We start from the raw sequence: 26236 nt of genomic DNA on the forward strand, positions 1-26236 counted from the left end.
GGCTACAGTCAGAGATTTAGGACTCCAACATGAGTCTGAAATCTATAAAAAGGGCATGCGACCAGGACTGGTAGGGAGACCTCTAGTGGTCATTTTTTCAAAGTGTAACATTAAATAGAAAGAAGCATATTTTTTTTTAATAACATGCAATTGAAAAGTTATTCTGCATACATTAATCTATAATATATCAAAAGTTTTTTGATGAAAGGTACCCTTTAAGTACTGTGTATATTACATGCATCAATTCCCCTGATGATTCCACTGTGTTGGATATAACTTTGCATTGGGAGCATGTTAGGGCCCAGTTAAGGCAAGTGTAGGGAGCGAGAAGGACTAGTGCTGGCCATCTGTGTGGATGAATATGCGGCAAGGGTTGCCCCCATTTTGTGCGCGCACGTGAATTTGTGTACAATAAAGTCACATACAATGTTCATTACTACTTACATGATAGTATCCTTGCTGTCCTGGCCATGTCAGTGGCAGCTTTTGAGAATCAGAAGTAATGCTGACTATCTCATGCCTGTATGGATTACCTGATAAATAATATAAATAGGGGACATATTTCACACCTTGTTTGTCACAATTTAACTCACCTTAGTCATATATAAGAAATATTTCACAAATATAGAAAACTTATATATAGGTGATACACAAGAATAGACCTGCAGAAAATTTCCAAATAACTTTCCTGTTCTTCCTCCTTTAACGACACAATGCCCTACATTTTATTGCATTCTCACCTCGGCTATTTTGTTTGAAAACACAGATGACCACAAATAGCTGTACAACTAAACTGAGGACTCTGTCAGGGTTTTCACCCTACCTCAGCTCCACTTTACCCTCTTCTCAGCGAATAGCAACACCTTAGCTGAGACTAAGGAGCAGCTCCTTGTTTCCCTGGCTACCTGCTAATCAGACAGCCCCTGTACTGCTGGGCCCTGGCTATTTCAACTGCAACAGTTCAGTCTGCCTCTGCACATGTATGGTTCCTGATCTTCAAGCGCGTTCCTTACTGTGATTTCATGTATAATCTTGGCCTGGCTGATATCCACTCAGGTTCCTGGTTATATATACCTTTAGTTTTACGTAAGATGATGGTGGGATAACCGCTTGCTGGTGTTTGTGGAGGCAGTGAAGTGGGACACCGTGAAGGTTCTTCAGATGGTGTGAAGGTGGGGAACACCGCATACTTGGATATGTGTGAATGATAAGGATGTTCTGCTGGGAAGTCCTCAGAGATTTGTTTGCTACTATGTTAAGACATAAAATGAACTCAGTTCTCATTGTACTTTTTCAGCATTTTAGAGACCAGTTTATACAGTTTATATAATATTTTTACTTACCTAATAGATGCAGCTGGTGGTTTGGGATACCTAGTGAAATAAAATAGACTTAGTGTACGATCTTTTTGTGCAAAAGAGCCTGATGTTGTTAGTCATATTTTATAGGGGTTATTCAGGATTTTTGAACTTTTAACCTATGTGCCCTAATGCCAAGTTATGAATGGTGTCAATTTACTTATATTACCTGCATGGGGTGTATTGTGCATTTTTTTGCCCCCAGAGGTTCAGCATTCCTCTGTACTATATATAAATTTTGTCTTGAGCCTTTCCCAGGAACCTGTGTGGCTCGAGATAACAGCTGATCACAGAGGGCTTGTCTTCTTCTCATCTTCCCTGAGATGCCAGTCCCCTGATGACGTGTGCGGCCCATCTCTACATCCTCTTGTGCCTGTGTTGAATGTGTCCCCTACTGTCATGTGATCTCAGTATGGTCTGCAGCTAGCGGGGGCTTTAAACACAGGCACGGCTGCACGCAGATGGGCTGCACACATCATCAAGGGGCTGGCTTGTCAGGCAAGACTAGAAGAAGCCAAACCCTCTGTGATTAGCTGTTGTCTCGAGCCACACAGGATCCCGGAAAGACTTGAGACGACAGTAATATGTAGTGCAGAGGAATGCTGAACCTTCGGGGACATGAACACACAAAAACCCACACAATACACCCCATACAGATAATCAAAGCAAATTGACACCATACATAACTTGGCATCGGGGCATATAAGTTAAAAGCTAAACATTTTGGATAACTCCTTTAAGAATCTTTAAGAATTCAGGGACTTGCTAACTACCTATAGATAGCACAGGTTTTTTTTTCTTTCCTGAGGAGAGCTAATTTGCATACTTTCCCCCGGGAGCACTGCCTGTCAGACTCTCAACTACAGCTCTCTACAAGGTAAACCAGTACCCCCAAGAGCTATGGAGAGAACTGTCATATGTTACTATAATGATATACTGCATTACATAACATACAACTGCAGTAATAATTCATAGAAAGTCAAAAATGATAATGCATTTAAAGCCTAGCATTAAAGGCATGAAATAATACATAGTTGTCAGACTTATACAAAATCCCTTGTATGTTTGTTAATACTGATAATATGTTACAGGCGAATACTGTTATTATGTTATTGATTGATGCATAAGTTTTATTTGTTATATGCCCTTACTTTTTAAGCTTGGGAAGAACATGCATCTATTGCACTATTCCGGTTATGGGGCCTCTGAATTTGCATATCTAAGACATAGACCTTCTATTCTGTAATAGACCTTCTATTCCATGCAGAAATACATGTCTATTCCTATTTACAAGGATTGTTCAAATGAATATCAATGGCTATGATGTTTTCCTATCTAAGCATTATATTTGGCTGTTTCTGTATGGATCAGTATGATGAGAAGGGGAAGCTAGACAATCTAATAAGGACTGATGGACCTTGTGTAAGTTATTCTTGTTCTATATTTAGTTTTCGTGAGAAGGGTATATTTGGCCTGTTATCTACCTCTTTTGGGCAGCAGGCTTGGTGCTCAGACAGAGCTTCAGGAGAATGCTGACATCAACACTGCTGCTTTTTTGTTTGGTCCAGCTACAAGTAGCCCTGAGGGAGCAGCAGTGGTGACGTCAGCATGCTCCTGAAGCTCTGCCTGCACACCAAGCCTGCCGCCAGAATGAGGAAGATCAAGGTGGAACCCAATACGTTGCAGAATCAACTCCAAGATCTCTCTCCAATGGCCATCCTCAGTAGGACCAGTTGAGCGATCCCACCTCTCCTTATTGTTATTTGAGTGTTTACACCAAACAATATCCAATGAAGTGAAGTATAAGGCCCCTTTCACACTGCTGGTGGACCCCGTTATAGTCAATGGGGTCCGTCAGCACCGTTTTTTTCGGAGAGAAAAGTCTGAGAAAAAAACAGCTTTTCTCGATGCTAAATTAACGGGCCTCACACTGCCGGAGACAACCGGCAGTGTGAATGTAGCCTAAGGCGGAAATTATTCCTACCTAGGTCAGCTTGGTATGTGTCACTTAATTGTAAATAATGGTGAAACAAAGGGCGAGAAAGAGGATAAGACCATTAGGGAACCATCAACTGGGAAGCCCTTCTGTCCTGAGAACAAGAGTAGAGAATGGACCGTGTGTACATGATAACTCAAAATTAATTTCTAAGGGAGTTATGAGAACAGCCAAATGAATGTGCTAAGCTGTTTCTGTAGCTCTCATAGGCCTAGGAAGGTAAGCATGGTCACTGCTGGTAAAAGGGACTGAACAACTTTGTTTTCTAGATCATTGGGGTCAGAGCAATGTGACCCACACTGGTCAGAATTTCGGCATTTGCAATATATGTCATGAATATTTATCATACTTGAAAAACTTTTTAATAATGAACTCTATGTAAACGTATCAGACATATATATTAAAGCTCTTCAGCCTAGATGCAAAGTTTTTACATTTATGCGCCATTTATAATACTGACATCCTCTAATGTATCAGGAGGTCTTTAGGTACAGTAGTATATTACATTGGATAATATGAGAATCCCAAATGAATGCAAATATATGAAATATAATTTAAACCTAAGCAAATTGCTTAAAAAAAAGCTACTACAAAAGTTATAAGCCAAGTCGTGGGTGTGTGAGGAATTGGAAAAAGAAGTACGAACATGAAAGTACACATAGGTAGAATTCCTCACATAGTGAGCTAAAGTTAATATGCCGTCTGACTGTGCTTTTTTATTTTACACTTTATGATACCAACACTGCTCTGCAGGGAGCGCATAAGACTATTGCTATGTTTTTAATATGCAGTTTAACTACTTGTGCTATAGTACATGTGTTGTTGCACAACTCTATCCTTTTGGAATTGGTTATGCCGGGTATTACAGCTCATTCCCATTCAGTTAAGTTTCCTATGTCCATCTACATATCTCTAAACCACTTTAAAAGTGGTTGTTCTGGGACTTACATTTATATACAAATGTCCTCAGGTAGTGGTAGAAAAATAGAGAAAGGTGTATTCACTTGCCCGCCCACTGCCATTGAGCTGATGGAGTCCAGTTCCACTGTGCAGCACTTTCTGGTCTCGGTCACTCGTCAGTGCATAGCAACGACGCACGGGACGCACACCGGAGGCCTGAAGCAGCGCGGACCCGACGCCGACAACAGGTAATTATACAACCGGGGATGGGGGAGGCAACAGGGCAGCAGCGCCAGCAATGGGTGCCGCTGCCCCTTCTCTCCCCCTGTCTGTCGGTGCCGCTGCCCCATTGCCGGTGCCGCTTCTCTCCCCCTGGCTATCGGCGACGGCAATGGGGCGCCGGCACCGATAGTCAGGGGAGAGAACGGGCAGCGGCACCGATAGTCAAGGGGAGAGAACGGGCAGCGGCACCGATAGTCAGGGGAGAGAACGGGCAGCGGCACCGATAGTCAGGGGGAGAGAACGGGCAGCGGCACCGATAGTCAGGGGGAGAGAACGGGCAGCGGCACCGATAGTCAGGGGGAGAGAACAGGCAGCTGCACAGATAGCCAGCAGGAGAGAAGTGGCAGCAGCAGGGCTCTAGACCCCAGGAAAGGCAGGGGGAGAGAAGCCGGCAGCGACGGCCTCTCTCCCCTGCCTTTCCTGAGGGTGTATCGGTGTATACACATGCACACACATGCATCCTCATTTTACCAAGGATATTTGGGTAAAAAACTTTTTTTACCAAAATATCCTTGGTAAAATGAGGGTGCGTGTTATAGGCCGGTGCGTGGTATACCCCGATAAATACGGTATATGCTTACTGTGAGATGTAGCATCCTTAGCATTTCAGGAAAGAGGGCCAATACAAATGTCCCCACTGACTGACACTTCCACTTCCTGTAGTTAGCATTAAGAACTTTCATTCCTGGTGTCATTGACCTAGAAAGGAAATGGCGACACCTAATGCGGTGGCATGTCAGGTCTTACTCTGTGCTCTAGGTAAGTGTAAGGACTCTAAGGAGCACAACAAAAAATATAGTATGTTATAATATGTGCATGTATATAATATGGTGCACAAAACATTAATACACATTTCTGAAGGGCAAACATATACAGTGGTCCCTCAAGTTATAATATTAATTGGTTCCAGGACGACCATTGTCTGTTGAAGCCATTGTATGTTGAGACCATAACTCTATGGAAACCTGGTAATTGGTTCTAAAGGCACCAAAATGTCATCCAAAAATAGGAAAAAGTGAGAATTAAAGAAAAATAAGTAGATAACTAATACAGATAAAGCAAATCCTTACATATAAATGTAAGAAAGATCTGGTGGGAGCTGTAATCACTGTCTATGTCAGGGTTTCCCAAGCAGGGAGCCTCCAGTTGTTGCAAAACTACAACTCTCAGCATGCCCGGGCAGCCTTTGGCTGTCCGGGCATGCTGGGAGTTGTAGTTTTGCAACAGCTGTGGGCACTCTGCCTGGGAAACACTGGTCTATGTAGAGGACAGGAGCTTCTTCAGGGTCCTGTACAGTAAACACAGTGTCCTAAAAAAGTAACATGGAGTCGCCCTCACCTGGTATCCAAAGGAGCAGGTAACCCTGGTACAGGTAAAGTGTACAGAACATGTATTACCTCCCTGTACTGTAGGGGGCGCTACCAGACATCAGTCAGTGCATACGCTTCAGTAATACAGGGGTTTTACCAGTGAATGCCCATTCTGATTGGTCGGTTCTTTCAGCCATTGACACATTTCACAGATCTGGACTGACCGTAGTATTGTATGTTGAGTCTGGTTTCAACTTAAAATGGTCCAGAAAAGACCATTGTATGTTGAAACTATTGTATGTTGAGGCCATTGTAAATTGAGGGATCACTGTATAGGAAACATATATAGAAAATGTTTGTAAAGGACAAGTGTGAGTTCATTGTGATCATGTAGGGAAAATAAAAGAAACAACAAAAAGAATATAAGAGCAGATAAACAACAAAGAAATATATGTCAGTACCTGGTTTTAATAGAAAATATATATATAGATAATACATTTCCTTATTGGAAGATACTCACAGATCATCGCTCACACGGACAGCACTTTTTTTCAGCTTTGTCAGCTCATAGTATTGCTCTATCGGTAACCCCCTGGACAGTAAGAACAAATGTCATGTTAGACAGTATAGCAGTGTTTTATTAAAGGGGTTACCCAGGATTAGAAAAACACAACTGATTTATTGGGAAAAAACAATACCTATGGGAAACAGCACTACCTATGTCCTCAGGTTGTGTGTGGTATTGCAGTTAATTTCTATTGTTTTAATACCACACTCAACCTGAGGACAGGTGTGATGCTGTTTTTGGAAAAAAAAATTAGCTATGTATTTATTTTCCTGGATAACCCCTTTAAAGGGGTACTCCGCCCCTGGCATCTTATCCCCTATCCAAAGGATAGGGGATAAGATGTTAGATCGCCGCGGTCCCGCTGCTGGGGACCCCGGGGATCGCCGCTGCGGCACCCCGCCATCATTACTGCACAGAGCGAGTTTGCTCTGTGCGTAATGACGGGCGATACAGGGGCCGGAGCTGCGTGATGTCATGGCTCCGCCCCTCATGACATCACGGCCCGTCCCCTTAATGCAAGTCTATGGCAGGGGGCGTGATGACCGCCACGCCCCCTTCCCATAGACTTGTATTGACGGGGCGGGTCATGACGTCACGAGGGGCGGGGCCGTGATGTAACGATGCTCCGGCCCCTGTATTGCCCATCATTACGTGCAGAGCGATCTCGCTCTGCGCAGTAATGATAGCGGGGTGCCGCAGCGGGACCCCGGCGATCTGACATCTTATCCCCTATCCTTTGGATAGGGGATAAGATGTCTAGGGACGGAGTACCCCTTTAAGGCATAGGGAAGATTGTGCTCCTTAGATTAGAAGTAGTCAATGAGAAATAGCATGCAACCCAAATGGAATAATAGTTGTAATAAATTCTATACTGTTGTCCTGTTCAGCCTTCAGTCGTCACGATTCTGGTTTATCTGGCCATGCTGGAAACTAAAGCCAGGCGGGGTAATAATTAAACTGTTCACTGCAAGGTCAGGATTGTCACAGCGAGACGTATTTACATGGAGACGTATCCTTGGTATCCTACATGTATTGCTCGTCTGACAAGCTACTTGCGCATTAATATATCTAACAGCATATTATTCTACAAATAAGGCTTTATTTAATGCCTTACCTCTGACATACATAAATTCTAGAATGTGATAATAAATATAAAAGTATTACATGAGTGCATGGAGGCTGAACATATCCATAGTATCAGCTTGTACAGTCTCCTCACAGTGCATCATGGCCTCTACTGGTCTCTGTGTAGAAACATATTCTCAAATTCAACATCTGTATTCATACTAAGTGTGTGTTACACATGGCAGGTCGTCTGTTGATTTTTTTTCTTTTAGTTGCTGACAGCAGCTTTACCTTGTGCTGGAGGAATGGATCCATGCTGGATTTTAGGTGTATTTGGTTTGAATTTTGTTCCAAAGTTCCAGGGATCCTTGTAACTTATGGTGCCATTAATATTGTTAAGGTGCGTTCACACGGGCGGATTTTGTTTGCAAATTCACAGCGTGTTTCCCACTGCAGGTTTGAATGGGGGCGGGCTCTTGAAATCATTGAGGTCTGTGGCGTATTTTCCACAGTGGAAATTCAGCTGCTTAAAATCTGCTGCGGAGAGCCCGTCTCCTATTAAACTTACAGTGGGAAACACGGGGCTAGTTTGCAAACAAATTCGCCTGTGTAAACGTACCCTTAAGTTACTCTAAGGGGGAGATTTATCAAAACCTGTCCAGAGAAAAAGTTGCTGAGTTTCCCATAGCAACCAATCAGATCACTTCTTTAATTTATCAGAGGCATTTTCAAAAATAAAAGAAGCAATTTGATTGGTTGCTATGGGAAACTCAGCAACTTCACCTCTGGACACCTATGTGCCTATGCTCTCTGTTCTGGACTGCCTGTTAAAGGGGTACTCTGCCAGAAAACATATTATCAAGATGTCTGATCACAGGGGTCCTGCTACTGTGGACCCCCACAATCTCCAGGCCTACAGCAGCGGCATCCGGAACACGGAAGCTTGGAGCTTCCGTGTTCGTGACGTCATGCCACGCCATGTCTTCTCCATTCATGTCTATGAGAGGGGACATGAATAAAGGGGGCGTGGGGTGTTTTCTCCGTGCACTGGATGACTAGGGTGCCGCAGCATAGATCGCGGGGGTCCCCAGCGGGGGGACCCATCGCAATTAGACTTTGTATCCCCTGTCCTTTGGATAGATAGGGGATAAGATGTTTTCTGGCAGAGTGCCCCTTTAAAGGGGTACTCTGCCCCTGGACATAAGATGTCTGATCGTGGGGATCCCGCTGGGACCCCCTGCAATCTCCCTGCAGAACCCGGCGTTCGTTTGGAACGCTGGCTGCGGCACTGGAGGCTCGTGACATCACTGCCAAGCCCCCTCCTTTGGATAGGGGATATGATGTCTAGGGGTGGAGTACCCCTTTAAGACTTCTTCCCATATGTCATGGGATCCAGTAATGTTTCCTCTGGTGTGGTAGAAATGTGCTAGAGGGAAATTGATACCATGACTAATACCATTGTTGTCAGTGGGGTTGTTTCTGGCATCCAGCGTGTCATGTAACATGCTGCACTGGCCCAGCATTTTGTGTTTTGATACCAGTTTGTATTTGTTTCTTATGTGATTGCTGGTGGTTCTCCCCATTCTGCTCTACCCCTAAGTTCTGGAGGCCTATGGGGAGCCATTGTTAGGTTCTAAGAAAGAAAGCTGTTGTAGTTGGTGTCTGGTTTTGCAGTTTAGTGACCTCCCAACCTTGTTTCAGTGTGGTGGTAGTGTATTTTTCATTTTTCTTCCATCTCGTGTGCTGGAAACTGACAAATTACTGTGCATACTTCTATATGAAACAGGAGGCATACTGAGGTGGTAGCCCTATGATGGCTCAGTGGTAGCTCTTTGATGGCTATATAACATGATAATGTGATAAGTTCTTACTAATGAGTTGTCCGCTGCTTCTCACACCTGATCTGTAACATTAACATGTAAAAATTGCAGCAACAGTAATGCAGGCCGAGGTCACATGATGGTGCAACCACATCCACATGCTCCTTTCCGGGGAAGACACTTACAAACCTTGCATAAGTCTGCGTGCACAGACAGGAGACACCTCTACCATCACTTCAGACATTGTTTACTTGCTTTCCTGTCCTGCAGCACATGATGTAGCATCAGACGAGGCAACTTTTAAAGACAATTTATGGATATGTTTCATAACTTTTAATGCCACTATCTATAACATGTACATATACACACTGGCCAACCTTTTGGAATCTTGATCTGTCACTTTATTTGCACAAAGTGGGACATATCTCATAGTGCTTACCCTTTTTTGTGTAAACTAGTCCTTAACAATGTTGCAGCAAACTGTAATGCAACTTTTTTTTTGCATCTTTTCACATTTTTACACAAAATTTGCATTTGGAGTTTTAGTGGCCATGGAATACAATACATACACAGCAATATACTGTAAGTTTATTGGTTGAATTCTTTAATGTACTGTAGAATTAATGTTTCATTAAAGTACTGTAGTTGTGGTTTCCAAACAGGGCTCTGTCCTACATGTTATCTAGTGACATCTAGTGGGAGCTTGTGCAAATAGCAAATGTGTTTAAATTGTATGATAATGAACTGACTTTAAATGAGAAATGCTGACATCTGGTGGCCATATTGCAAATTGACATTTACAGGCTTGTAGAAATCCACTGTAGTTGTTTCATATTTTTTTTACTGGATGAGTGACTTAAAGATACAACAGTTTGAGACAACTTAAGGCTCTGCCTCAGGCATTGTATGGTACAGTGGCATGTTTCAATGTTTACAAGTCGATGGAGAAATGCAGCAGACTTTGCTACAGTCATGGTTGCAAATATTGGCGCCCCTGAAATTTTTCAAGAAAATGAAGTATTTCTCACAGAAAAGGATTGTAGTAACACATGTTTTGCTATACACATGTTTATTCCCTTTGTGTGTATTGGAACTAAACCAAAAAAGGGAGGAAAAATAGCAAATTGGACATAATGTCACCAAACTCCAAAAATGGGCTGGACAAAATTATTGGCACCCTTAACATAATATTTGGTTTCACACCCTTTGGAAACAATAACTGAAATCAGTCGCTTCCTATAACCATCAATAAGCTTCTTACACCTCTCAGCCAGAATGTTGGACCACTTTTCCTTTACAAACTGCTCCAGGTCTCTCTAATTGGACGCCACTTTTTCCCAACAGCAATTTTAAGATCTCTCCACAGGTGTTCAATGGGATTTAGATCTGGACTCATTGCTGCCAATTCAGAACTCTCCAGCGCTTTGTTGCTCCATTTCTGGGTGCTTTTTGATGTACATTTGGGGTCATTGTCCTGCTGGAAGACCCAAGATCTCGGACACAAACCCAGCTTTATGACACCGGGCTGTACAGTGCGACCCAAAATCCGTTGGTAATCCTCAGATTTCATGATGCCTTGCACACATTCAATATACAGATGTGGAGTCTGGGTTACCCGGCGGGGTTATCCACATGTCCGGTGTAGATCCGACTTGGTGGCTGGGTTGGCGCACACCCGAGGTACCACAGAGGCAATGTGGAGTTTAAGGTTTTTATTGGTTGGTGCAGAACAACGCGTTTCGAGGGGGCACCCCTCTTCGACCTGACAACCAATAAAAACCTTAAACTCCACATTGCCTCTGTGGTACCTCGGGTGTGCGCCAACCCAGCCACCAAGTCGGATCTTCACCGGACATCTGGATAACCCCGCCGGGTAACCCAGACTCCACATCTGTATACTGCTACTCCGATTGCTAAGCGGAACCGACAGCTGGCTGCCTACTGATACATCCATTCATAGCGCGCATCAGTGTTGTGCCTGCCCGCACAACATAAAAAGGTGAGCATATTTCTTAATCATACTATACCACCCTATCCTGATATACTTCACCATCGGAGCACCGTTCATGTGTATTTTTGTCTCCCTGCTCTTGCACACATTCAAGGCCATTCAAGGCCACCCAGAGGCAGCAAGTCAACACCAAAACATCATTGAACCTCCACCATATTTCACTGTAGGTACTGTGTTCTTCTCTTTGCAGGTCTCATTCTGTTTTTGGTAAACAGTAGAATGATGTGCTTTACCAAAAAGCTCTATCTTGATCTCATCTGTCCACAAGACATTTTCCCAGAAGGATTTTGGCTTACTCAAGTTCATTTTGGCAAAATGTAGTCTTGCTTTTTTATGTCTCTGTGTCAGCAATGGGGTCCTCCTGGGTCTCCTGCCATAGCATTTCATTTCATTTAAATGTCGACGGATAGTTGGCGCTGACACTGATGCTCCCTGAGCCTGCAGGACAGCTTGAATATCTTTGGAACTTGTTTGGGGCTGCTTATCCACCATCTGGACTATCCTGCGTTGACATCTTTCTCCAATTTTTCTCTTCCACCCACGCCCAGGGAGATTAGCTACAGTGCCTTGGGTTGCAAACTTCTTGATTATGCTGCACACTGTGGACAAAGACAACTCTAGATCTCTGGAGATGGACTTGTAACCTTGAGATTGTTGATATTTTTCCACAATTTTGGTTCTCAAGTGCTCAGACAGTTCTCTTCTCCTCTTTCTGTAGTCCATGCTTAGTGGGGCACACACAGACACAATGCAAAGACTATGTGAAGTTCTCTCCTTTTTATCTGCTTTCAGGTGTGATTTTTATATTCCCCACACCTGTTACTTGCCCCAGGTGAGTTTAAAGGAGCATCAAATGCTTGAAACAATCTTATTTTTCCACAATTTTGAAAGGGTGCCAATAATTTTGTCCAGTCCATTTTTGGAGTTTGGTGTGACATTATGTCCAATTTGCTTTTTTTCCTCCCTTTTTTGGTTAAGTTCCATTACAAACAAAGGGAATAAACATGTGTATAGCAAAACATGTGTTACTGCAATCCTTTTCTGTGAGAAATACTTCATTTTCTAAAAAAATTTCAGGGGTGCCAACATTTATGGCCATGACTGTATCTTTATAAATAAGGAAAACAAAGAACACCAGTATATAAAGTAAGACTAGTAATGTTTTATTGCAAAATGTCTAAAGGCTAAGAATGGACACAACTTTTGTTTGACATTATTTTGGCCAGAAAAATATGCCATAAAAACTGCTCCCTCACTTTTCACTCCCATGATGCATTTTTTTGTGGTATATCCCCCCAAAATAGTGTATATTAGTACAACTGTTTATTCTTTTGCAGTTTTATCCCGTGTTTTTTCATTACAAGTCACATGATTCTTTCAAACCTTTCAAACATCGAGTGTGAAACATAATATGCTCGTGTGAACGCACCCTAAGGATAGAATGTTCAGCAAAGCAAATACAAAGTAAGCCTTGACAACGTACCTAGGCCAGGGGTCTCCTCCATACCCATAGTGCTTATGCCCTTTTGCCACTTGTGGAGGGGGTTCTCTCTTTGGTCGATGGTCATCAGGTAGAGACAAAGCTCCTATCCCTCCATATTCTCTTTCCCTGCCCCATGGAAGCTTCAGTATGACAGGTGTGGATGAGAGAAACTCATGATATCTGTATAATAGTAAGAATCATGGATTATGTTCACACTGGATATGGCTATCCTGGTTTCTAGCATTTATATTGAGGTTTATGAAAACATTAAAAATACTTTAAACTTATAAGATTTTTTTTAATTTTTTTATAACGGTTTAAACTGATGTTGCACAATCTTGTTTGGAGGCTCATAGTATTTTTGGTTATCCCTGTATGTTTATTTGGATCACGACAAAATAAATAATCCCTCATAAAAGTATTTAAAGGGGTACTCCGCACCCCTAGACATCTTATCCCCTATCCAAAGGATAGGGGATAAGATGCCAGATCACCGGGGTCCCGCTGCTGTGGGCCCCCGGGATCTCGGCTGCTGTACCCGCCTGTACGGCTGCCACCTCACACCGGCAACGCTGGAGGCTTCGGATCCCAACCACAATGTAGGGCGAGCGTGACATCACGACTACGCCCTGTGTGACATCCCGCCCCGCCCCCTCAATGCAAGTCTATGGGAGGTCCATCACGCCTCCTGCGGTTTAGCTAACCTTAAGGACGCAGGGCATACCTGCACACCCTGAGTCTGCTCCCTTTCTATAACATGGGGCCACGGCGTGGCTAAAAGCACGCGACACTGATCGCGGTGCCATGCTATTAACCCTTTAAACGAACTTTGAACGCCATATCTAAAGTGAAAATAAACTGCTCCCGGCTAGCTCAGTGGTCTGTTCGGGACCGCTTCCACGAAATCGCGGTGTCCCGAACAGCTGTAGGACACTAGGAGGACACCTCCTGGTGTCTGATCGCTGAATGACTGCTCAGTGCCTGAGAGCCAGGCATGAGCAGTGAAGCGGCAGAATCATTGATCAGTGTTATCCTATGGGATAACAATGATCAATGTAAAATATCAGTGTGTGCAGTGTTATAGCCCCCTATGGGGCTATAACTTTGCAAAGAAAAAGTGAAAACAAAAGTTAATAAAGATCATTTCACCCCTTACCTATTAAAAGTTTGAATCACCCCCCTTTTCCCATTTAAAAAAAAAAACAGTGTAAATAAAAATAAACATATGTGGTATCGACACGTGCGGAAATGTCCGATTTATAAAAATATATGGTTAATTGAACTGCACGGTCAATGGCAAATGCGCAAAAAATTCCAAATTCCAAAATAGCGTCAAATAGCGTATAATTGGCCCGATTGGCAGTGCCTGGCATTAGCCCTGGGTCCTGGCTGCCTGTAGCAACCGGGACCCACTGGGTTTAACCCGTTCTGCGCTGGTGAGAACGGTTTAAACCCAGTAAACGTGACCAGGGAGTACAGGTACGCCCTGAGTCCTTAAGTACCAGGATGTCAGAGCGTACCTGTACGCCTGCATCCTTAAGGGGTTAAAGGGGTACTCCACTGCTCCAGTGTTCGGAACATTTTGCTCCCAATGCTGGGTGCGGGCTGTGGGGGTTGTGGCTCCTGATGTAATGCCATGCCTCCTCAATACAAGCCTACCATAGACTTGCATTGACGGGGCATGGCATGACATCACGAGGGACGTGGCCGTGACGTCACGATCCCCGCACCCAGCGTTTGGAACAGAATGTTCCGAACACTGGGGCAGTGGAGTACCCCTTAATGATGCAGCATAGTGAGCATTTATAAATAAAGGGGACTGGACAGATCAGTAAACTACCAGGATTCAAGGAAATTAGGCAGGAGGGAGACCCCGCGATGTGCACATTACAGTAACTTGTAGCACAGAATTTCTCCTAAAGGAATCTGTCAGCTGTGTTTACTGATAAGAGCTGCAGACGTTGTTGGATACCTATTAGGGTATGAAAGCAAACTGCACCTTTCTTGGAACTGATCAGCCAATTTTTAAAGAGAAGGAGCTGAGCTGCTAAAGTGCCACAGCCTTCCATGCCTCCTTGCTTGCCATCACCTCCCAACCCCTTCCTGATTGATATATAGAGCTCTGTTTGTTAGTAAATGAGGGTCTGGAAGGTGAGAAGAAGCGAGGAGGCATGCCAGGCTGTGACACTTTAGCAGCTCAGCTCCTCCTCCTTAACATTTGGCCTAGAAATAAAAAGTCAATCTTATAAGCTTGGCAACCACCATCAGCTCCAGGAAAGATCCAGTTTGCTTCTATACCCTGGCCGCGTTGTCTGCAGCTCTTCATAGCAGATAAAGCAGACAGATTCCCTTGAAATTTTATGTGTTCGAAAAATCTGTCAGCGGTATCTGCTATAAATAAGTATATGGTAACATTTTTGTTATGATAATCTATGTATAATATTTCCATCTAAAAATAAACCAATCACTGTATTTTTGGGGTAGTGCTGTCTACTTTAGTGGTGCTGTCTACTTAAATGGCTTATACTATTAGCTTACAGTTTTCTCATGAGTCCATCAATACATAGCTGTTTCTATGATTCACTAATGTTCTAGCAACAGATATGCAAACATACCTCTTCACATATAGGGAATAGCATTCCAGCATGCAGAAAAGCATGAAGGAATGTATCAATAAATGGGGGAGTCAGGAGCTTTCATTAATTAATACATAAATCAACATCATCACTAAAGCTATTGGAGATTTGCGGATGTTTTGCAGTTAAAAATGTTTCAAGCAAAAAATGTACTATTTGAAAAGTGTATATATATATATATATATATATATATATATATATATATATATATAAGAAAATAACGGAAGAGCAGCACAACCAAGGCAAAAAAAGTTCTTTGCAGCAATCACTGGGTGCACGCAGCTAGTTGGTCCCGGTCACGGACCCAAAATACAGGATAAAGCAGATAGTCGCAGCACTCCAAAAATGTGAAAAAATCAGGTGGCTTTTATTCCATACAAAAAAAAGTGCTCTTGTTTTTGTATGGAATAAAAGCCACCTGATTTTTTTTCACATTTTTGGAGTGCTGCGACTATCTGTTTTATCCTATATATATATATATATATATATATATATATATATATATATATATATATTGATTGATTTTGACTGTCGGCTTAAAATTTGGTTGGCAGTTACTCTGCGGCTTTCAGCTTTAAACCTAGTCCCAGCAAAGACCAACAGTGCATTCATTCTATACAGGTTAAGCACCTAAATCAGTTGCTTACCGGTACCTTACCTACTGGTGTTTTCCTGGCCTGGTTTCCTTGTGCACAATACAGACACATTTTACACTTTTATTTTAATTTAGTTGTTCAGGCTGGAATTTACATAATCATAAAACCCTTTAAAGCATTGTGGCTATTTTATGGGCATGTCAAATATACCTAAGGTCACATAATAAGGCTTAGTTTTGTACAACACTGTAATTGGGCTTTCATACAGGTATATAGAACCTCTGCTGTATCTCTATATTGCTAATGTAAAAGACAAAGCAAAACAAGGTATTCTGGGATATAATATCAAAAATCTTTATTCTTTATTAATTGAAGTAAAGGACATACATTTAAAACCATTTAAAGAGAAAAATAAGAATACAGAGATGATCCTACAAATACACAACCGGAGGTCAACTGTAATACTGCATATATTGACCAGCTACATAAAGTGCCTATACATGCTGTATGTAAACATTTCAATCAAAGGGTTAATCCCTAAAAACCCATATGGACCAATTTAAAGCCACAAGTAAAGCCACAACCCTATACAAGTTATACACATAACAAGAAGATATCGTCTTCACCTTACAAGGACACACCAGGACCTCCGTCACCCAACGTTTCGCAACTAAATGCTTCTTCCGGGGCGTATACGTCTACGCCCCAGAAGAAGCATTTAGTTGCAAAACGTTGGGTGACGGAGGTCCTGGTGTGTCCTTGTAAGGTGAAGACGATATCTTCTTGTTATGTGTATAACTTGTATAGGGTTGTGGCTTTACTTGGTGCAGCCTTAGTTGGGACACTTTGTTATTGGAAGTATGCTACTAAGTAAATTGGTCCATAAGGGTTTTTAGGGATTAACCCTTTGATTGAAATGTTTACATACAGCATGTATAGGCACTTTATGTAGCTGGTCAATATATGCTGTATTACAGTTGACCTCCGGTTGTGTATTTGTAGGATCATCTTTGTATTCTTATTTTTCTCTTTTAAATGGTTTTAAATGTATGTCCTTTACTTCAATTAATAAAGAATAAAGTTTTTTGATATTATATCCCAGAATACCTTGTTTTGCTTTTCTTTTATGATTTCATATGGTATGGGAACCAATACAGACATTGGTACTTTGTATGCATATATTGCTAATGTATTTGTATAGAATCAAACAGAAAAAAAATCGCATTATGGCTTGATTCATTAGTCTGTATGTACAAAAAAATATTCTCTATAGACACAGTGCACCGAGGCCATAGGGCTCTGTATTAAATAGATGTGTTACGCCGAGCGCTCCGGGTCCCCGCTCCTCCCCGGAGCGCTCGCTTCACTCTCCCCGCGGCAGCGCTCCGGTCACGTCCTCTGACCCGGGGCGCTGCGATTCCGCTGCCAGCCGGGATGCGATTCGCGATGCGGGTAGCGCCCGCTCGCGATGCGCACCCCGGCTCCCCTACCTGACTCGCTCTCCGTCTGTTCTGTCCCGGCGCGCGCGGCCCCGCTCCCTAGGGCGCGCGCGCGCCGGGTCTCTGCGATTTAAAGGGCCACTGCGCCGCTGATTGGCGCAGTGGTTCCAATTAGTGTGTTCACCTGTGCACTTCCCTATATCACCTCACTTCCCCTGCACTCCCTTGCCGGATCTTGTTGCCTTAGTGCCAGTGAAAGCGTTCCTTGTGTGTTCTTTGCCTGTGTTTCCAGACCTTCTGCCGTTGCCCCTGACTACGATCCTTGCTGCCTGCCCCGACCTTCTGCTACGTCCGACCTTGCTTTTGCCTACTCCCTTGTACCGCGCCTATCTTCAGCAGCCAGAGAGGTGAGCCGTTGCTAGTGGATACGACCTGGTCACTACCGCCGCAGCAAGACCATCCCGCTTTGCGGCGGGCTCTGGTGAAAACCAGTAGTGGCTTAGAACCGGTCCACTAGCACGGTCCACGCCAATCCCTCTCTGGCACAGAGGATCCACTACCTGCCAGCCGGCATCGTGACAGTAGATCCGGCCATGGATCCCGCTGAAGTTCCTCTGCCAGTTGTCGCTGACCTCACCACGGTGGTCGCCCAGCAGTCACAACAGATAGCGCAACAAGGCCAACAGCTGTCTCAACTGACCATTATGCTACAACAGTTACTACCACAGCTTCAGCAGTCATCTCCTCCGCCAGCTCCTGCACCTCCTCCGCAGCGAGTGGCCGCTCCTGGGATACGCTTATCCTTGCCGGATAAATTTGATGGGGACTCTAAGTTTTGCCGTGGCTTTCTTTCCCAATGTTCCCTGCATCTGGAGATGATGTCGGACCTGTTTTCCACTGAAAGGTCTAAGGTGGCTTTCGTAGTCAGCCTTCTGTCCGGAAAAGCCCTGTCATGGGCCACACCGCTCTGGGACCGCAATGACCCCGTCACTGCCTCTGTACACTCCTTCTTCTCGGAAATCCGAAGTGTCTTTGAGGAACCTGCCCGAGCCTCTTCTGCTGAGACTGCCCTGTTGAACCTGGTCCAGGGTAATTCTTCCGTTGGCGAGTATGCCGTACAATTCCGTACTCTTGCTTCAGAATTGTCCTGGAATAATGAGGCCCTCTGCGCGACCTTCAAAAAAGGCCTATCCAGCAACATTAAAGATGTTCTGGCCGCACGAGAAATTCCTGCTAATCTACATGAACTTATTCACCTAGCCACTCGCATTGACATGCGTTTTTCCGAAAGGCGTCAGGAACTCCGCCAAGATATGGACTCTGTTCGCACGAGGCGTTTCTTCTCCTCGGCTCCTCTCTCCTCTGGTCCCCTGCAATCTGTTCCTGTGCCTCCCGCCGTGGAGGCTATGCAGGTCGACCGGTCTCGCCTGACACCTCAAGAGAGGACACGACGCCGTATGGAGAACCTCTGCCTGTACTGTGCTAGTACCGAACACTTCCTGAGAGATTGTCCTATCCGTCCTCCCCGCCTGGAAAGACGTACGCTGACTCCGCACAAAGGTGAGACAGTCCTTGATGTCTACTCTGCTTCTCCACGTCTTACTGTGCCTGTGCGGATGTCTGCCTCTGCCTTCTCCTTCTCTACAGTGGCCTTCTTGGACTCTGGATCTGCAGGAAATTTTATTTTGGCCTCTCTCGTCAACAGGTTCAACATCCCGGTGACCAGTCTCGCCAGACCCCTCTACATCAATTGTGTAAATAATGAAAGATTGGACTGTACCATACGTTTCCGCACGGAGCCCCTTCTTATGAGCATCGGATCTCATCATGAGAGGATTGAACTTTTGGTCCTCCCCAATTGCACCTCGGAAATTCTCCTTGGACTTCCCTGGCTTCAACTTCATTCCCCTACCCTGGATTGGTCCACTGGGGAGATCAAGAGTTGGGGGTCCTCTTGTTCCAAAAACTGTCTAAAACCGGTTCCCAGTAACCCTTGCCGTAACTCTGTGGTTCCTCCAGTAACCGGTCTCCCTAAGGCCTATATGGACTTCGCGGATGTTTTCTGCAAAAAACAAGCTGAGACTCTACCTCCTCACAGGCCTTATGATTGCCCTATCGACCTCCTCCCGGGCACTACTCCACCCCGGGGCAGAATTTATCCCCTCTCTGCCCCAGAGACTCTTGCCATGTCCGAATACGTCCAGGAGAATCTAAAAAAGGGCTTTATCCGTAAATCCTCCTCTCCTGCCGGAGCCGGATTTTTCTTTGTGTCCAAAAAAGATGGCTCCCTACGTCCTTGCATTGACTACCGCGGTCTTAATAAAATCACGGTTAAGAACCGCTACCCCTTACCCCTCATCTCTGAACTCTTTGATCGCCTCCAAGGTGCCCACATCTTCACTAAATTGGACTTAAGAGGCGCCTATAACCTCATCCGCATCAGAGAGGGGGACGAGTGGAAAACGGCATTTAACACCAGAGATGGACACTTTGAGTATCTGGTCATGCCCTTTGGACTGTGCAACGCCCCTGCCGTCTTCCAAGACTTTGTCAATGAAATTTTTCGTGATCTGTTATACTCCTGTGTTGTTGTATATCTGGACGATATCCTAATTTTTTCTGCCAATCTAGAAGAACACCGCCAGCATGTCCGTATGGTTCTTCAGAGACTTCGTGACAACCAACTCTATGCCAAAATTGAGAAATGTCTGTTTGAATGCCAGTCTCTTCCTTTTCTAGGATATTTGGTCTCTGGCCAGGGACTACAGATGGATCCAGACAAACTCTCTGCCGTCTTAGATTGGCCACGCCCCTCCGGACTCCGTGCTATCCAACGCTTTTTGGGGTTCGCCAATTATTACAGGCAATTTATTCCACATTTTTCTACCATTGTGGCTCCTATCGTGGCTTTAACCAAAAAAAATGCTGATCCCAAGTCCTGGCCTCCTCAAGCAGAAGACGCCTTTAAACGACTCAAGTCTGCCTTTTCTTCGGCTCCCGTCCTCTCCAGACCTGACCCTTCCAAACCCTTCCTATTGGAGGTTGATGCCTCCTCAGTGGGAGCTGGAGCTGTTCTTCTACAAAAAAATTCTTCCGGGCATGCTGTCACTTGTGGTTTTTTCTCTAGGACCTTCTCTCCAGCGGAGAGGAACTACTCCATCGGGGATCGAGAGCTTCTAGCCATTAAATTAGCACTTGAGGAATGGAGGCATCTGCTGGAGGGATCAAGTTCTCCTGTTATTATCTACACCGACCACAAGAACCTCTCCTACCTCCAGTCTGCCCAACGGCTGAATCCTCGCCAGGCCCGGTGGTCTCTGTTCTTTGCCCGATTTAATTTTGAGATTCACTTTCGTCCTGCCGATAAGAACATTAGGGCCGATGCTCTCTCTCGTTCCTCGGATGCCTCAGAAGTTGAACTCTCTCCGCAACACATCATTCCACCTGACTGCCTGATCTCCACTTCTCCTGCCTCCATCAGGCAGACTCCTCCAGGAAAGACCTTTGTTTCTCCTCGCCAACGCCTCGGAATCCTCAAATGGGGTCACTCCTCCCATCTCGCAGGTCATGCGGGTATCAAGAAATCTGTGCAACTCATCTCCCGCTTCTATTGGTGGCCGACTCTGGAGACGGATGTTGTGGACTTTGTGCGAGCCTGCACTATCTGTGCCCGGGATAAGACTCCTCGCCAGAAGCCCGCTGGTTTTCTTCATCCTCTGCCTGTCCCCGAACAGCCTTGGTCTCTGATTGGTATGGATTTTATTACTGATTTACCCCCTTCCCGTGGCAACACTGTTATTTGGGTGGTCGTTGATCGATTCTCCAAAATGGCACATTTCATCCCTCTTCCTGGTCTTCCTTCTGCGCCTCAGTTGGCTAAACAATTTTTTGTACACATTTTTCGTCTTCACGGGTTGCCTACGCAGATTGTCTCGGATAGAGGCGTCCAATTCGTGTCTAAATTCTGGAGGGCTCTCTGTAAACAACTCAAGATTAAATTAAATTTTTCTTCTGCATATCATCCCCAGTCCAATGGACAAGTAGAAAGGATTAACCAGATCTTGGGTGATTATTTGCGACATTTTGTTTCCTCCCGCCAGGATGACTGGGCAGATCTCCTCCCATGGGCCGAATTCTCGTATAACTTCAGGGTCTCTGAGTCTTCCTCCAAATCCCCATTTTTCGTGGTGTACGGCCGTCACCCTCTTCCCCCCCTCCCTACTCCCTTGCCCTCTGGTCTGCCCGCTCTGGATGAAATTTCTCGTGACCTTTCCATCATATGGAGAGAGACCCAAAAATCTCTCTTACAGGCTTCATCACGCATGAAGAAGTTCGCGGATAAGAAAAGAAGAGCTCCCCCCGTTTTTTCCCCTGGAGACAAGGTATGGCTCTCCGCTAAATATGTCCGCTTCCGTGTCCCTAGCTACAAGTTGGGACCACGCTATCTTGGTCCTTTCAAAATTTTGTGTCAAATTAATCCTGTCTCTTATAAACTTCTTCTTCCTCCCTCTCTTCGTATCCCTAATGCCTTTCACGTCTCTCTTCTCAAACCACTCATCCTCAACCGTTTTTCTCCCAAATCTGTTCCTCCCACTCCTGTTTCCGGCTCCTCGGACATCTTCTCGGTCAAAGAAATTTTAGCTGCCAAAAAGGTCAGAGGGAAAAATTTTTTTTTAGTGGACTGGGAGGGTTGTGGTCCTGAAGAGAGATCCTGGGAACCTGAGGACAACATCCTAGACAAAAGTCTGCTCCTCAGGTTCTCAGGCTCTAAGAAGAGGGGGAGACCCAAGGGGGGGGGTACTGTTACGCCGAGCGCTCCGGGTCCCCGCTCCTCCCCGGAGCGCTCGCTTCACTCTCCCCGCGGCAGCGCTCCGGTCACGTCCTCTGACCCGGGGCGCTGCGATTCCGCTGCCAGCCGGGATGCGATTCGCGATGCGGGTAGCGCCCGCTCGCGATGCGCACCCCGGCTCCCCTACCTGACTCGCTCTCCGTCTGTTCTGTCCCGGCGCGCGCGGCCCCGCTCCCTAGGGCGCGCGCGCGCCGGGTCTCTGCGATTTAAAGGGCCACTGCGCCGCTGATTGGCGCAGTGGTTCCAATTAGTGTGTTCACCTGTGCACTTCCCTATATCACCTCACTTCCCCTGCACTCCCTTGCCGGATCTTGTTGCCTTAGTGCCAGTGAAAGCGTTCCTTGTGTGTTCTTTGCCTGTGTTTCCAGACCTTCTGCCGTTGCCCCTGACTACGATCCTTGCTGCCTGCCCCGACCTTCTGCTACGTCCGACCTTGCTTTTGCCTACTCCCTTGTACCGCGCCTATCTTCAGCAGCCAGAGAGGTGAGCCGTTGCTAGTGGATACGACCTGGTCACTACCGCCGCAGCAAGACCATCCCGCTTTGCGGCGGGCTCTGGTGAAAACCAGTAGTGGCTTAGAACCGGTCCACTAGCACGGTCCACGCCAATCCCTCTCTGGCACAGAGGATCCACTACCTGCCAGCCGGCATCGTGACAAGATGTATGTCCTCCTTGCCATTCTGTATGGGCTCTGTTAACTGTGTGAATTAACCTCTTACTCTCTGTACTGGCTTATTTAGATAAGTAAACCACTGTAAGTCTGTAAAAAATACCCTTTAAATCCCCCTTTTTGGTACATTTAAAAAACAGAACATCCAAAGCTGCAGTCAAAATTGTTCCAAAACATAGAAAAATAAATAAATAATTCAGGTTACAAAAAAGCCACCAGGGCTAAAATCATGAAAAATGATGCCATGAAAAAAAAGGCTTAGGCTAGGTTCACACTACAGAATTTCCATGTGTACTTTCAAAGTGAAATTCCACTCTGAAATTCCAGTGCAGCAGAATCCCATTGCTGGCAATGGGATTCAGCTGCAAAGGGCACAAAGGATTTTTTAATTCTGCCACTGAAAGAAGGAGCTTACTAATTCTTTAGGTGGAATCCGTGCCGTAGACAAAGCCATCTATGGGGCTGACCATGTAGGTCTGGTCCTAGTGCCAACTGAACTTTTCCGTCCGGAGAATCTGTAGTGTGAACCTAGCCTTAGGGTACATTCACACACACCAGATCCGTTGCGGATTTGAAATTGTAAGATCTGCTATGGCGGGTCTGCAGTTGCAGACTTTAATTGTAATTTTCACTGTTTTGTAAATTCTGCAACTGCAGATACACCCTTAGGGTACATTCACACGCGCGGATTTTCAGCGGATTTTATGCTGCAGATCAGCTGGCGAAGGCCCGCTCTATGCTGTCTTTACATGTGCCTACTCGTAGCGGAAATACACCGCTACCAGCAGGCACACTGCGATGTGCGAGTCACAGTATACTCACACATCGCGGGAGCTCTCTGCCTAGCTCAGATCAGGGAGAGCGGCCACGATGTGCGAGTACGCCGCGCACATCGCTGCACTGTGTCTGCATATTGCCGCTACCAGCAGGCACATGTAAAGACAGCATAGAGCGGGGCCTTCACCAGCGGATCCGCAGCTAAATACGCTGCGAAAATCCGCGCGTGTGAACTTATCCTTAGGGTCTATTCACACATACAGTATGAATAGACCCTAATTGACTGAATACAGCTTCATATTTGCAGCATTAGTTATGCACAGGATACTGTATGTGGGAATATACCCTAAGGGTACGTTCACACGCGCGGATTTTCGCAGCGTATTTGATGCGCAGGATTTCAAGCTGTGTTCAGTCATTCAGTTTAGTTTGAAATCTGCAGCAGAAAATTCTGCACATCAAATCTGCACAGAATACTGTATGTGTGTATAGACCATTAAAGGGAATTTGTCATCTGTTGTATTCTGCCAAAACCATAGACAGTATGAAAGAGACACAAGCACTCTCAATACAATAACCTATAATCATATCTGAAAGGCGGCTGTATTTCCAAAAACTTTTAGTTTTCAAGACAAACCAGGAAGGGGGTATAAAATAATGGAAGTGGCTGTCCACCAGCTTCCTTCACACCTTGCGGGGCATGATTGACTGGTATTACCTTATTAATGTATAGGGAGAAACCTGTCAATCAAGCCCAGCAGGGTAGAGAGTTGTCCCATTCCTGGTTTGTCTTTTAACAATGATTTAAACCATAGCATTTCAGAGTAAATTATAGCTCTTTTGCACTCGTTCCGGCTTCCCAATGCCTGTGGTGAAGTAGCGTGAAAAAACCTGAGGTTCACTATAATTGCTTTGTGTGAATCCAGGTTTAAATTGTCATTCCTGCTATTGTATAGTGTTGAGTGCGAATATTCTAATAGCAAATTTTTATTGCAAATATCGTCACTTTGCGATTTCACGAATATTTAGAATATAGCGAAATATATTCATTATGACAAAAAAAAAATGTTCACAGTACACATCACAATGATATGTACTATGTAACTAAAAAGTGATCATCCCTCCCTGCTTCTAGCTTGTGGTGCAAAGAAGGCGAATATGCGAAAATTCACGAATTTCGGCAATTCCAGAGGACACTGATCCCTCCCTTCTTTTAGCTTGTGGGCCAATGAGAAGGATGCAAATACAGTTGTCTGAGGTTAGCAACATCCCTAGCAACCAATAAGAAAGTAGTTAGTTGAAAGATATAATCGCGCATGCGCATTTTGCGAATTACATTACGAATTTTGCATGAAAAAAAAGTAAATGAACATGCAACAGTCACGAATATAGGATGAATATTTATCCATATATTCGCAAAATATCGCAAATTCTAATATGGCCTATGCCGCTCATCACTACTATGAATACCAATGACACAAGCAAAGAAGGGAGGGGGGGGGAAAAACGTAACACCCCTATGTACTCCTAGGGCACATGTAGGTGGACCATGTAATGTCTGCAAAAACAGCAAAAAACTGCTAACACCAAAATAGAAAAAAGAGCTGTGGCAGATTGACGTAACAAAGTAATAGACAACTTTATTATTAAAAAACGCAATTTAAAACACATAAATGGCAAGGATGGATGGCAGCTGAAACAAAGGACGTCTTCTGGGAAAACTGCATGAAAATGCTAAAGTGGTAAGTGCCACACACTGTATAGCTAATTCGTGAGGTAGGTATATATATATACATGTTGCACAAAACATATAATATATATGTGCCAGTAAAGGTAAATTTAGGCAACAGTGCACTTTGAGTACAAATATGTATTATACATCCTATCAAGGTGCATTAGTACAAAAGTTGCAAGCTGAAGAGATACCCACATGTGCAAAATAAATGCGCAACCAGGAGACGTCCACCCCGGAGTCCACATCGGCTTGAAAATGGCTTTGTGAGCAAGCCAAAATGTTGCATCACATTATGTGAATAAAGACACCCACTTTTTTCACTCTACTGGAGTTGCCGCTGTCTATTTGCATGATCCACTTACATGTGCCCTGGGAGTACATAGGGGTGTTAAAGGGGTACTCCGGTGGTCAACGTCTTTTTCTGTTTTTGACTTACTCTATTTGTTTTGTTTCATTTCTATTCTTGTTGTTTAGCCTACTCTATTTCCGTTCTTTGTTGTCTTTTTATCCCCCACTTTGTTTTCCTATCTTTGCTTCTATTTCCTGTTTCTTGCTGTGCTGAAAACTACAAATCCCAGCATGCAACATGCCTTGCTGGTTTGGGGCGGCTTCTTTTTTTTTTGTTTGTTTGTTCCGCCCTTTACCCATCCTACTATTTTCCCGGGTCGGCCCCCTTATACACAGCACACTAATATAATCAGCCTTGGTTGGCATACACTGTCATACACACACACAAAAAGG

At 44.6% G+C, this 26236-nt stretch overlaps 1 protein-coding gene across 1 annotated transcript in view; it reads right to left on the reverse strand.

The window, feature by feature from the left end:
* SPMIP4 (sperm microtubule inner protein 4) overlaps nucleotides 1-26236 on the reverse strand; it is a 55524-nt gene that overhangs the window by 21418 nt on the left and 7870 nt on the right. The window contains exons 2-6 of the mRNA XM_056519835.1: nucleotides 12794-12973; nucleotides 6367-6438; nucleotides 1344-1373; nucleotides 1075-1250; nucleotides 445-533 (exon numbers count right to left, since the gene is read on the reverse strand). Coding sequence (XP_056375810.1) covers nucleotides 445-533; nucleotides 1075-1250; nucleotides 1344-1373; nucleotides 6367-6438; nucleotides 12794-12973 — 547 coding nt within the window. The remainder of the gene's footprint in view (nucleotides 1-444; nucleotides 534-1074; nucleotides 1251-1343; nucleotides 1374-6366; nucleotides 6439-12793; nucleotides 12974-26236) is intronic.

Source organism: Hyla sarda, chromosome 5 (assembly GCF_029499605.1).
Source record: "Hyla sarda isolate aHylSar1 chromosome 5, aHylSar1.hap1, whole genome shotgun sequence".
In the NCBI taxonomy this organism is placed as follows: Eukaryota; Metazoa; Chordata; class Amphibia; order Anura; family Hylidae; genus Hyla; species Hyla sarda.